This window comes from Echeneis naucrates, chromosome 2, assembly GCF_900963305.1.
Source record: "Echeneis naucrates chromosome 2, fEcheNa1.1, whole genome shotgun sequence".
Taxonomy (NCBI): domain Eukaryota; kingdom Metazoa; phylum Chordata; class Actinopteri; order Carangiformes; family Echeneidae; genus Echeneis; species Echeneis naucrates.
In genome coordinates this window covers 1,770,201-1,784,348 of record NC_042512.1, presented here as the reverse complement: position 1 = coordinate 1,784,348, position 14,148 = coordinate 1,770,201, and the positions used below count along the sequence as shown (strand labels likewise).

The 14,148-nt window shown below is 40.2% G+C and overlaps 1 protein-coding gene across 1 annotated transcript; it reads left to right on the top strand.

Annotated features, from left to right (window-relative positions):
• Nucleotides 1-5,557: 5,557 nt before the first annotated feature.
• On the top strand, nucleotides 5,558-7,558 carry LOC115053808 (NLR family CARD domain-containing protein 3-like; the record flags this gene model as incomplete). The annotated part of the gene is made up of 3 exons (XM_029518607.1): nucleotides 5,558-5,627; nucleotides 5,689-5,694; nucleotides 5,778-7,558. Coding segments are annotated over 3 exons (1,857 nt in total), but the record flags the coding sequence as incomplete, so codon positions are not given.
• Between the last annotated feature and the right edge of the window lie 6,590 nt (nucleotides 7,559-14,148).

Genomic DNA, 14,148 nt, shown 5'->3' with positions numbered 1-14,148 from the left:
TCAGTTTGTCCTCTCATGTGATTGGCCTCATGGTGTGTCCATCAAAATAACCCCCCTGTCTGCACGGATTCTCTGAAGATTCGGCTCTCCTCGACTGGACTCGGCTTTTTTCGACCGAAAGAGAGAATAATAAAATGACAAAGCGTAACTTTGTCATCCACAGAATAAAACCACATATACTTCTCACTTTTTTTTGGTGTCATGATTTTCCGCCGCTGTTCCCTGATGTCAGCTGTTTTCATAAGAAAACATCAACGTTATCTGAATATAAAACAGTTGAAGCTGACAGTAATTCTTTAAAACGACCTGACAGACTGCAGACAGCATTTCACCAAGTCACATGAGTCCTAATGAGACTTTGCATTCCCCCGTATAAAGAATAAGTGTAAAAAGCTCAGAAGTTATTCACTTCTATTTATTCTGCCCTCCCTGAACGTGCAGTGTTTGATGGGCAGATTTCCCCAAATGAGGGAAATGTTCTTCATTCAAGCTGTTTGTCACTCCCAGATGAAGCTTCCTGTAAAACTAACAAATAAGGATTAAACATCATACACCATGTGCACACAAATGACTGAACACCCACATATTTAAAATAGCAAACAAAGTCATTTTAACCCAGAATTACTGCCATTATTTTATCTTAGCCGTCCGTTATGTCCGTTTAATGCTAACATACTGTAGCGGAGTGGTGTAGATGTAAGTACTGGTTGAGACAACGCCAACGCCAAAAACCCGAGATTAACAAAAGAAGGCACAAACAGGTTCCTTGTTGAATAAAAAAGTGCAGAGACGTGTTCTCAACAAATAATGATAATTTTTATTTAAAATAGCAGGCTTAAAAGGGAAAAAGGCTTAAAGCACGACAAAAACCAGGATGGCAGTTAAAATATATTTATTAAATTTCTTTAAAACGTTATCAAAATATTAACACTGCCAAAAGTAAATTTTAAAAAAGTAAGTAAATTACAATAAATGCAAAATAAAAAATAAAAAAAAAGGGGGGGGGGCGGAGCTGAGGTCACTGAGGGAGGCGATGGATAAGACCACCAATACTTATCACCATTAGTGCAGCACATCAAACAAGGCGGAATCCACACGTGCCCCTGGTGACCACACCCACACACACACACACACACACACACACACACACACACACACACACACACAGAGGGTCGTGTGACTTCCAGTAACCGCAGCAGCTGAAAGTGAAAGTGTTCAGAGTTCAGCCTCCATTTTGAAGCTGTCGGAGCAGAAGCAGGGAAACTGAAGGCTGAGGCCGGTGAGTGTTAACATTATTATTATTTCACTGTCAGTTTGTCCCTGTGGACTGTGGAGGGACGGAGACTCACAGTGGACTTCTGTAACACTGAGACACTGAGACATGGAGGTCAGAGTTCACTTTGACGAACAGAGAAAAACTCCAGCTGAGCTGAGAACAGACCGTATTAACAGTCAGGGCTCTCAAGTTTTGAAGTGAGTTCAGAGTGAAATTGAGCTCTGACAAATGACGCATAAATTCATACAAATATAGATATTTATTGAATTCAGCATTTTAGTGCAGGTGTGTTTATGTCTTTTTTTTTTTTTTTTTTTTTTTGAGGCCGTCAGCACGGAGGTCAGTGGCTCCCATTTCTCAGAGTGTCTGTCTTCTTCTGTAGCATATGTGCGGAATATCGAAATCTCACCCGGATACAGCAGTGCAATTTTTTTGATTGGCTGTTCGGTAGATACACTCTCATTCATTCACTGATTGTATTTTTTTTTTTGTTGTTGTTTGTTTTAGAAGAATGAATATAATTCTATCCTGAGTAAATGTCACTGTACACGTTAATAAATCTAAAATGATAAGGATCTTTATACAAATAAACAGAAACCTGCATGATCTACATCAGTCAGATTATTATTCTGTGTGATTTGGATAGATCATCAAGTGTAGAGAGCAGCAGGGTCCCCTCTCCTCCTCCAGCAGCATCGCACACTAATGTTGTGAGCAATGTTGATGGAGGTTCCTCAGAACTGGTCAACTGGCTAAGAGGCCTCTGAACTCAGTTTGGCTTCAGTTTCCTCGGTTCATTTGTCTTCCAATACATTTAGAAACAATAAGAAACAAAGGCAGCACTTTAATATGACCAGTTTTGTTCAGCAGAAACTGTTTGATTTCTCCACACTGTGACTGATTTAATGTAAAATGTTCCCACATTGTTTATCACCATCTAGTAGACAGATAGTAGAACTTCATCACATCCTGTTTGTTTCCTGTAATGAAGAAGAAAACTGGTTCAGTAACATTAATGTCAAATCTTTCCATTTTGTTCCAGAGCTAAGATGAGCCAACAATATTTTTTTGGAAAATTATTTTTATTGTTTATCATTTTAATCCATGAGAACACTGATTGAATATATGTAATATTCAAGGTCTGTATCTCCTGAAAACATTGTCTCAGCTCTGTTGCTTATTAATAACAAAACCAAGAAGCGGCACTCCTTGTTTTTATGAGTTGTTTGATCAATAAGGTTACATGAATTAAATCACAATTCCATCAACACATCCCACAGTCAGATACCACCATCTACTGGACAGACAGAAGAAGCACCATCAGATCTGAGATACATTTCTCTGAAACTTCCTGATTACTGACAGATCAGACTGATTTCTATGTGAAGTTGTGGAGACACACTATTTAAATAATGTGTCAAAGAAACAAATGTTTAAGATTTATCATATTCATCAGATGAGAGAACCACCTCCTCTGGTCTGGTAATTCCTGACAAGTCAGACTGGTTTAGTTGTAATTGTTCTTTTTGTTTTTGTGTTGTTTTTATTTTTTTACTTGGCTTCTGAAGGAAAGATTTGGCCCTCAAAAATGTATTTCATTAAAATTGTAGACCTCGAAATGTGCCAAGTTATGGTGATCATAACTGTGTCAAAGATCCATAATTCTTCAACTTGCACTGTAAAAAGTAAATGGTGATCTGAGTTTGCTTGAAATAAAGTGTTAATGCCAATGTATAACATTGAAGATTGGGATTAACATGAATCAGGAATGTTCTCTGTTTATAACACAATCTGACTGAAATCAACACAGAGAGAGAAAAGTCAAACAGTTTGTTGTTGGGAGTTAAAGGCTGAAGTTAATGACAGTAATGATGATGATTGTGTCCTCTGATGTAAATCCTGTTGTAATGAAGCTTTTTGTTGTGTTTGTGTGAAGGTGCAGGCTCAGCTATGAATCAGTGTGAGGACAGAGAGGAGGGAGCCCCTCCCTCTAAAACCACTCGGTGTGGGGAACATGAGAGTCAGACCAAAGCTCAGAGGTGAGATGAGGATCTCTAACTGTCCATCTGTCAGAGCTCAGCACTCAGATCACTGCTCCATCATTATTCACTCTCACTGACACTTAGAGTTTTTACTGCTGAACCTTTTCTGCTGCTGTTTTTGTTTTTTGCCAAGATAGAAAATATATAAATTAAGATGAAAAATAAATCACACAATAAAATATTCTTGGTGACTTGTGGTTATACAAATGAAAGCTGGACTTTATTATTTTAATTTAAACAGATAATGTTGTGCTCTGTGTTTTGTTTGTTATTTATTTTAATTAAAATTTTGGTTTTGTCTAGCAACCAGAAGTCAAGACCAGATTCTCCTGAACTGAGCTGTGTGTCCATGAAGAGTGATCGGTCTATGGATGACTTTATCAAAGAAAAAAGGTAAAATCTGATCATTCACATCTAAACCCACTCTGTGTGGGGAACATGAGAGTCAGACCAAAGCTCAGAGGTGAGATGAGGATCTCTAACTGTCCATCTGTCAGAGCTCAGCACTCAGATCACTGCTCCATCATTATTCACTCTCACTGTCACATTTTTTACTGCTTCAGTTTTTTTATCCTTGTCTCCATTGGGAGCTCAACCAGGATGTGGAGATTCATTCATTCATATTCACCAGTCCATCACAGGGCCAACACACAGATACAGACAGTGACAATCTGCCACACTCACACTCAGACCTACAGACATGGCTGTTGTGGAGTAACAGCACGAACCATGATGCTGCTGTGCTGCCTGCATGTAGAGATATATTTCTTTTTCTTCTTCTTCTTCTTCTTCTTATTATTATTATTAGCATTATTATTATTTGACTTGCACATTTCAGTAATACTCTATGCAAAATACTTCGTTTTAGTCAAATGAAAAATATCCAAACAGTCAAAGTGACATGTAAATGTTATTGTGGCTATACAAATGAAAGCTGGACTTGGCTGATTTATTTTCAAGTTATAATTTTCTGCCCACTTTTTTTGGTTAATTTTTTTAATGTCAACTCTGTTTTTTCTAGCAACCAGAAGTCAAGACCGGATTCTCCTGAACTGAGCTGTGTGTCCATGAAGAGTGATCGGTCTATGGGTCGTATTGACTTTAAGGGAGGACAACAGTCTGCTGGATCCAGCTGTGTCTCCATGAAGCGTAAGCGGTCTATGGATGACTTTATCAAAGAAAAAAGGTAAAAGCTGATCATTTGTTGTTGTTTGACTCATTAAAGGTATCAAAGTTTGTCTATCGGTGTTCATAGAAAACTCCTGGAACAAACTGTGTGTTTGTGTCTTTTCTCCTCAGATTTAAGTCTGACAAACATCATCACACAGACCTGGACTCCATATTTATGGTGTGTAAATGTTCATCCAGTGACTACAACAGACACCAACAAAGACTTGAGTTTGAAGCTGCACTCTTTAGACCAGTAGAGCTTTACTCTGTGACAGACAGGAGTTGAATTGGGATTGAACAGGTTTGGGGTGGGAGAGAGTGGGAGAGGACTGGGAGTTGTAGTTCACCACAGAGCAATAATCCATCAGCCTCAACAGATATGTTCTGTATGAATATGGTCTGTTGGAGACTTTCAGAAAACATTTCTGCTCCTTCTTCTTCATCTACAGTGAATTGTAAAGAAAGGTTTGTTATTTAGTTGTTTTCCAGGTCATTTCAGCTGTGACTTAATAACAAAGACCAAAGTTAATCAGATTCAGTCCTGGACCTCCATGGACTCTGTCTCTACAGGGTTTAAAGATGGAATAATTCATCAGTGAACTAGTTCAGGTGGTCTGATCCATCTTCAGCCACAGTCACAGTCAATACCCTGAATTTTCACTTCCTAAGTTGATGTGTTGAAGGGCTGTATCAGTTTGGTCTTCATGTGATGATCAGGATCTCTGTGTTGTCAGAATCTAAAGTCATACTTAGTAAGTTACACCAGTGAAGTTAGTTTAGTGAAGTCAGCAGGTCTGAATCTTTCTGTGTAGCTCTGGAAAGAGACGTGGCAGCAGATGATACAGCAGCAGCTAAAGTTGAACTCTGCTGACTGATGATCCATCAGTTTATACTGAGAGTGAACTTTACACAGGATGTTATTGTGTTCCAGCTGCTGGAGGAGAACATTGTCTGTTTTGTGAAGAACGAGCTGAAGAAAATGAAAAGGAGTCTGAGTCCAGATTACCCACAATTCATGAAGAATGAGGATGATGAGGTGGATGAAGAGCAGAGGAGGAGCAGAGAGGCATTTCTGAAGATCACAGTGAACTTCCTGAGGAGGATGAAGCAGGAGGAGCTGGCTGACTGTCTGCAGAGCAGTAAGAGGATTTAACATGATGGATCAATTAGATATTTACTGAAGTCTGAGGAGATGGAGAGAAATATGTTGTCATATTATTATTCCTTAGAAGTAAATATCAATGCTGTTGTTTATTCTTATTTCACCCATTCAGAGTTTATCGCCCCAGATTGTCAGCGTAAACTCAAATCTGGCCTGAAGAAGAAGTTCCAGTGTGTGTTTGAGGGGATCTCTAAAGCAGGAAACCCAACCTTTCTGAATCAGATCTACACAGAGCTCTACATCACAGAGGGAGGGACTGGAGAGGTCAATGAGGAACATGAGGTCAGACAGATTGAAACAGCATCCAGGAAACAGGACAGAGCAGAAACAAGCATCAGACAAGAAGACATCTTTAAACCCCCACCTGGAAGAGACCAACCAATCAGAACAGTGATGACAAAGGGAGTGGCTGGCATTGGGAAAACCGTCTTAACACAGAAGTTCACTCTGGACTGGGCTGAAGACAAAGCCAACCAGGACATAGAGTTCACATTCCCCTTCACCTTCAGAGAGCTGAATGTGCTGAAAGAGAAGAAGTTCAGCTTGGTGGAACTTGTTCATCTCTTCTTCACTGAAACCAAAGAAGCAGGAATGTGCAGCTTTGATCACTTCCAGGTTGTGTTCATCTTTGACGGTCTGGATGAGTGTCGACTTCCTCTGGACTTCCACAACACTGAGGTCCTGACTGATCCTACAGAGTCCACCTCAGTGGACGTGCTGCTGACAAACCTCATCAGGGGGAAACTGCTTCCCTCTGCTCGCCTCTGGATAACCACACGACCTGCAGCAGCCAATCAGATCCCTCCTCAGTGTGTTGACATGGAGACAGAGGTCAGAGGGTTCAATGACCCCCAGAAGGAGGAGTACTTCAGGAAGAGGTTCAGATATGGGGAGCAGGCCAACAGGATCATCTCCCACATCAAGACCTCACGAAGCCTCCACATCATGTGCCACATCCCAGTCTTCTGCTGGATCACTGCTACAGTTCTGGAGGAGGTGTTGAAGACCAGAGAGGGAGGAGAGCTGCCCAAGACCCTGACTGAGATGTACATCCACTTCCTGGTGGTTCAGTCCAAAGTGAAGAAGGTCAAGTACGATGGAGGAGCTGAGTCAGATCCACACTGGAGTCCAGAGACCAGGAAGATGATTGAGTCTCTGGGAAAAGTGGCTTTTGAGCAGCTGCAGAAAGGAAACCTGATCTTCTATGAATCAGACCTGACAGAGTGTGGCATCGATATCAGAGCAGCATCAGTTTACTCAGGAGTGTTGACACAGATCTTCAAAGAGGAGACAGGGCTGTACCAGGACAAGGTCTTCTGCTTCGTCCATCTGAGTGTTCAGGAGTTTCTGGCTGCTCTTCATGTTCATCTGACCTTCATCAACTCTGGAGTCAATCTGATGGCAGAAAAACAAACAACTCGGAAGTTTAAACTAATGAGGACTGGATCTAAACCAAGACGTCTCTACCAGAGTGCTGTCGATAAGGCCTTACAAAGTCCAAATGGACACCTGGACTTGTTCCTCCGGTTCCTTCTGGGTCTTTCACTGCAGACCAACCAAACTCTCCTACGAGGCCTGGTGACACAGACAGGAAGTAGCTCAGAGACCAATCAGAAAACAGTCCACTACATCAAGACAAAGATCAGTGAGGATCTGTCTGCAGAGAAAAGTGTCAACCTGTTTCACTGTCTGAATGAACTGAATGATGGTTCTCTGGTGGAGGAGATCCAACAGTCCCTGAGATCAGGACGTCTCTCCACAGATAAACTGTCTCCTGCTCAATGGTCAGCTCTGGTCTTCATCTTACTGTCATCAGAAAAAGATCTGGACGTGTTTGACCTGAAGAAATACTCTGCTTCAGAGGAGGCTCTTCTGAGGCTGCTGCCAGTGATCAAAGCCTCCAACAAAGTTCTGTATGTGCAAATAAATCCAACAAGATCAACTGGATCTTTTTCTTTGTTTGGAAACAAATCATTTTTGTAATCTGCTTCTCTTGCTATGCTGATTCCTCTTCAGACTGAGTGGCTGTAACCTCTCAGACAGAAGCTGTGAAGCTCTGTCCTCAGTCCTCAGCTCCCAGTCCTCTAGTCTGAGAGATCTGGACCTGAGTAACAACAACCTGCAGGATTCAGGAGTGAAGCTGCTGTCTGATACACTGAAAAGTCCACAGTGTGAACTGAAAGGACTCAAGTTAGTTTATTCATGTTTTGTATTCACATCTAAAATCTCATCTTCCTTAAATTTTGTCAGTAAATAGTTTTTCTTCCTTAATTCCTTTTCAGACTGAGTGGCTGTAACCTCTCAGACAGAAGCTGTGAAGCTCTGTCCTCAGTCCTCAGCTCCCAGTCCTCTAGTCTGAGAGATCTGGACCTGAGTAACAACAACCTGCAGGATTCAGGAGTGAAGCTGCTGTCTGCTGGACTGAAGAGTCCACACTGTGAGCTGGAAACTCTCAGGTCAGAGTTCATGTTTGTGTGAATACTAAAACTGTATTTAGTTTTGTGACTGTAGTGTGACTGCTCTGTTGTCGGACCATTTGACGGCACAGATGTTGTGGTTCCCCTCCACTCACATATCAAAGCTTCCTCTCCCCTTTTTCTTCAAGCTCGTTTCATCCTCAAGGTTGCAGTTTGGCAGTCGTACCTGTCTCGCTGTTCGTACAATCCAGGAATCAAGGAGCTTAACCAGCAATTTATTTAAATATATCAAAGTATTGTCTTTTCATTGCAAATGTTAATCATCATTCCACTACATTCATACAATGTACTGGTACAATGTAATTCATGTAATTCATACAATGCACAACAAGGCCCTGCCTTGTTTGTTTGTCATCAAAGCGTATGACACGGGACAAAACTTGGAATGTCTTCAGAGACATGGTGGCTGGAAATATTGCCTTTCCAGTCTCAGCGTTCCAAAGGCTTGCTGTTGCTTAACCTTTTGATTTGTAAACTCCTGCCAAAATGAGCAGGCCAATGTAGGCTTCCAAGTCAACTACATCCAAGTCTTCCAAGTGTCCCCATCTTCAATATGGCTGACTGCATATCTGGTTGGGCCTGGAACCGTTTTGATAATATTAGCAGCACTAAGTCTATCCTGCTGTTGAAGTGGAGAAAGGGACCATATTTTGATTTTGGAGGGGATCGTGTCGCTGGTGGTTGAGTGACAACAGGAGGGTCAACACTCTCATTCCCATCAGATGACAATGCCTCCAAATCAGGGTCCTCCTCAACACAATCCTCTGTGTCACTTTCACTGTCAAAGAGCTGTTCCAACATCACTGACAGTAAACATTTTCCCAGAGCCCATTTTTGAGAGAGAAAGAGAGAGAGAGAGAGCGTGCAGACTGCAGTATACACAGCATGATGAGGAATGATTTTTGATAGACAGCAAGCTTTTATATGTTTGCTCCTCCCTTATTTTGAATGAACTACCAATGTCTTTGACGGGGAAAACCCGCCCTCCACAGCACGGGAAATATCAGTTCTACTTCGGAAGGTGTTAGTAATATGTCAGATACACACACACATTCATACCCCCCATGTCATGTATCAACTTAAAAGTATCAATTCTGCACCTATAGGTGTGGGAATGTTTGGTCACACATGGGTCACACACAGGCAGACCAGTTTTACACAGCTGAAACAGCTTGGGGTCAAATTGACCCCAGAGGAATACCAATGTGTGCAATGTGTGTTCAGCACATTGAAAAATGTCTCCATGATAATTTTATGCTTTATCAATTGTACCCATCAAATTTGGAAAAGTCATGAAATATGAAGCCAAAAAAAAAAGTCAACTAATATTTTTTGAATGATAAACATTGAATTTGGTCAAATTGACCTGAAGGATAATAGGAGGGTTAAGTATGATTTCCACATTCAACTGTTCATGTTTCTTCAAATATATCATTAATGATGACAGAATCAGAGATAGAAATAAAGTTTGGCTGACTCTGCTGTTTGGTTATTTCTGATGTGTTAAAATCACAATGTTGACAGTTTTGTGTCAGTTCAGGTTCTTTACAGTGTTGTTTCATTTTCTCATTAAATCTTGTCACTGTTTGTATTTGACTGTTGTGAAGCTGCTTCCTGTTGGTTCAGCTGTTTGACTTTCATTTTTTAAACTTCTACTTTCTAAACCTTCAGCTCTGAACAGATGATGAAACTTTGAACCCTTTCAAGCAGGAACTTTGTCTCCTAAAGTCACATCTTTTATTCTTTCAGGTTGGAGAGCTGCAGTTTGTCAGAGATCAGCTGTTCTTCTCTGGTCTCAGCTCTGAAGTCCAACCCCTCCCATCTCAGAAAACTGGACCTGAGTTGGAACGACCTGAAGGATTCAGGACTGAAGGATCTGTTTGGTTTTCTGAAGAGTCCTCACTGCAGACTGGAGACTCTGAGGTCAGACTCATGTTTTATTTCTGCTCTCAGATTAATATGATGTTACACTTGTGGTGACTCTGACCTGCAGACAGGTTTATATTTCTGAGGGAAAATCCTCTTCAGGTATTCGACATTTAACTGTTAAATGTTTGAAAATAGCTTTTGACAAAGTTCATTTCAAAGTGACATTGGAATGGAAAACATTAATCTAATGTTTTTGAAAGGGGACATTGTATATTAATTTGAAATATTAAAATCTTATTTCTATGTTTCTTAGAATCATCCAAAATCAAAGAAATCAACACAAATATAAACCCTTTTGCCAACAAAAACACCTCTGAGGTTCTCATATGCAGAACAACAAAACTGTAATGGGTTCGCTCTCTCACCCAAGAATGGCACAAGTCTAGACTGGAACAGCTGAGAACTTTATTGACTACGTGCAGCAGCCCAAACAGACGGCAGGCAGAGGCAGAGTCTAGAGACAGGCAGCAGGTCAGGTTACCGGGGCAGAGATGAGGAGTAGTGGTCTGGGGCCGAAGGCAGGTTAGGCCCCAGGAGGTCCGTCGGGAAAGCTGAGCGTAATGCAAAGACAATCTGGCAGAGAGGCAGAGTGGAGGAGCTGGTTAAGGGGAGTCTGTTTATCCTGATTAAGAGAGGTAAGCAGGCAGGTAGAGTGGGTGGTGGAGGGGAGAACCAGGAGTGGACTATGACAAAAACAAAACATGGATCTGACTTTCTACTTCATCCAGTTTGCATAGTGAACAAATCCGGTCTTCCTCAGGTGTGGCATTAAAGCTCCCTGTTTCTGGGACTAATGGAAGTGTTCCTGAACACAACTGTCCATAATGATCTTTGTCTTTTAGTTCACTTATTCTTAATGTAAGGTTACACACTGTAAGTGTTCTTATTAAGACAGTAGGTTCTTCATTTTGGCTTCCTCCAAACATCCAGAGACCGTTTATCTCTCTGCTTTAGGAACAGTTTGTTTATAATATCTGTAATATCACAACATAATTTATTAATGAAAATATCAGATAAATCACAAATATAGAATATTAATTTCATCCACATGTAACATGGCTCTATTGGTTGAGTTTGGGATATTTCAGTCATAATTTAGTTTGAATATCAAACAATGTTTACATTAACCACTGACCCCAAAGCAGTTACATGAATGTACATGACCAACACACTGCAGCACTGAAGGATCTGTCTGATTAATGTGAGCATCAACACATCATGAAAACATCAATTTTGCTGTGATTGTCTTGCAAAGCTTTAGTCCAATCAGCTTTGCTAGACGGAGCAAACATGTTTCCTGCAGCAGAGAGAGGAGGGCAACGGGGCAACTGCTCCCCCAGCAGACCAGCCCTTAGAGCCAATCCTTATCTTAGTGTGGAAACATGTTTGCTCCGTCTGCCTCACTGATCTCCCAGCTATGTTAAATATCAGTCTCAGGATTCTATGGACTGATATCAGATCAATCAAATGAAGATCAGTCAGAATCGGGAAAATCAACAATTTATTTATCTATTTCATTTTGAACCCATCCTTATAATCCATTAAAGATGACATAGATCAGAATAGATTCTGCCTATTTGAGTATGATTTCCACATTCAACTATTCATGTTTCTTCAAATATATCATTAATGATGAGTTATGTTTTTTGTGTAGAACTTTTGGAGGTTGTGATGAAAGATGATGAAACATTGAACACTTTCAAGCAGGAACTTTGTCTCCTAAAGTCACATCTTTTATTCTTTTCTCAGGTTGAAGAACTGCCGTCTGTCAGAGATCAGCTGTTCTTCTCTGGTCTCAGCTCTGAAGTCCAACCCCTCCCATCTCAGAGAACTGGACCTGAGTCTGAACAAGCTGAAGGATTCAGGATTGAAGGATCTGTGTGGTTTTCTGAAGAGTCCTCACTGTAGACTGGAGACTCTGAGGTCAGACTCATGTTTTATTTCTGCTCTCAGATTAATATGATGTTACAGTTGTGGTGACTCTGACCTGCAGACATCAGGCTGATATTATACTGATCCTCACTGAGGATCTTCATGCTGACGTCTGTTTTCTTCTTCTCTGGTTTAGTCCAGTCAGTGTGGCAGAGAAATGTTGAACTACAGATTTAAAACTTCAAAAAATAATAAAAATCCTTCAGTGTTTCAATGACAGGAAATATTTTTCCTCACTAACATGGACAAATATATATTCAGTGGGGTCGGAATCATTCACTCTGGAACAATTTGATTCAATTTGGATTTTTGGGGTTATGATTCGATTCAAAATTGATTCTTTATTCAAGATAATTTTCGATGGAAAACAATTCGATTCATAGTCATTTCTGCTTCAATCTATAGGCGTGCAAAGGATCCTCATGATCTACTCCAGTCTGCTTTGAAAGACAAAATGACGAATGGAGACATTAAAGTGTCTTTTTCACATTTATTAAGTTTTAAACATTTATTCATGCTCAGATGGAATTGTTGCAACTGTTGTTTAATACAATATCACATATTGCTTGAAGAGCAAAAATAAAAGTGTCTCTTTAAAAAAAAAAAAAAAAAAGCAGTTAAATGTGCTGCCTTTTAAATTTTAAGGAAAGTGCCTTTTCAAATGTGTGTGGACCAAAACTGCTACTCTGAGCAGCAAGCTATAAAATAAGTCATGTCAAGCTCAGTAAAAACCAAAATGAGTCAGAATCTTTGCCTGCAACGAGGACGGGGCCTGTTGAATCTCTCTTTCCTCCATTATTGTAGTTTTCTCCTTGTTTTGGTGCATGTGTATGTTCCAGAACCAGCTCCATGCTGATTTTTTAAATCGAATTTGGGACATTTTGAATTGATTCTGAATCATAGTAAATGAGAATTGTGATTCTTATATCAATCGTTTTTGTTTTGTTTGTTTTTTTTCTCTCTTTGGGTACAGCACTAATATTCAGTGTTTCGACTATAAAGTCATGTGACTCAAGCAGACTGAAAGATTCAGACCAAACTCAGCATGTTAAACGTGGTCACCGCTGAATTAAGTGAAAATGTTCCAGATGTTGTGAATCATGTGTTGGCTTGATGAAATATTGAACACTTTCAAGCAGGAACTTTGTCTCCTAAAGTCACATCTTTTATTCTTTACTCAGGTTGGAGAACTGCAGTTTGCAGTTTTAACTTTGGAAAACAGATTTTTATTAAATTGAAAAAGACTTTTAATTGCATGCAGTTTATCAATCTATCTTGTATTTTTGAAAGGGGACATCATATATTCATATATATTTGTATGTTAGTATGCAGATTTTAGTCTGTGGTTCATTTAATTTATTAATTTATTTGCATGTCATTTATAAAAATGTCCAACCCACATGGGTTTATAAGACGTATTTCATCATCCAGTAGCTGTTGTAACAACCTGAACTCTCATATATCTGCATATAAACATACACAGATACATTATTTTCCTTTTCGCAAGTCATAATGGTACATTTCAAACAAACCAATCAACCAAAAAAAAAATGTTGCCTTCTTTCCCAAACCACAAAAATAAAATCAGCTACCACAAGTCCCTTCACTAAAACATAATTCGCTCTGAACAGATGACAAAACACTTTGAAGCAGGAACTTTGTCTCCTAAAGTCACATCTTTTATTCTTTACTCAGGTTGAGGTGCTGCAGGTTGTCAGAGATCAGCTGTTCTTCTCTGGTCTCAGCTCTGAAGTCCAACCCCTCCCATCTCAGAAAACTGGACCTGAGTTGGAACGACCTGAAGGATTCAGACCTGAAGGATCTGTGGGGTTTTGTGGAGAGTCCTCACTGCAGACTGGAGACTCTGAGGTCAGACTCATGTTTTATTTCTGCTACAGTTGGACTCAGTTCATGTTCCTTTCAGTAATAATGTTTCACTCTAACCCTCAGTGAAGCTGTGAGAGGAGAACGGAAACAGATTTCAGAATTAGACAGAAAGACAGAGAGAAAACAGTCAGCCAATCAGATCAGTCAGAGGACTGATGTGATCATGTGACCATCAAATGAAGCAGATTCCAGCTGAAGAACTCAGATGTTCAGATTCTGGTCCTCGTCCATCAAACTGTCAGCTCTGAGCTGAGACTGTTTGTTCTCTGATCA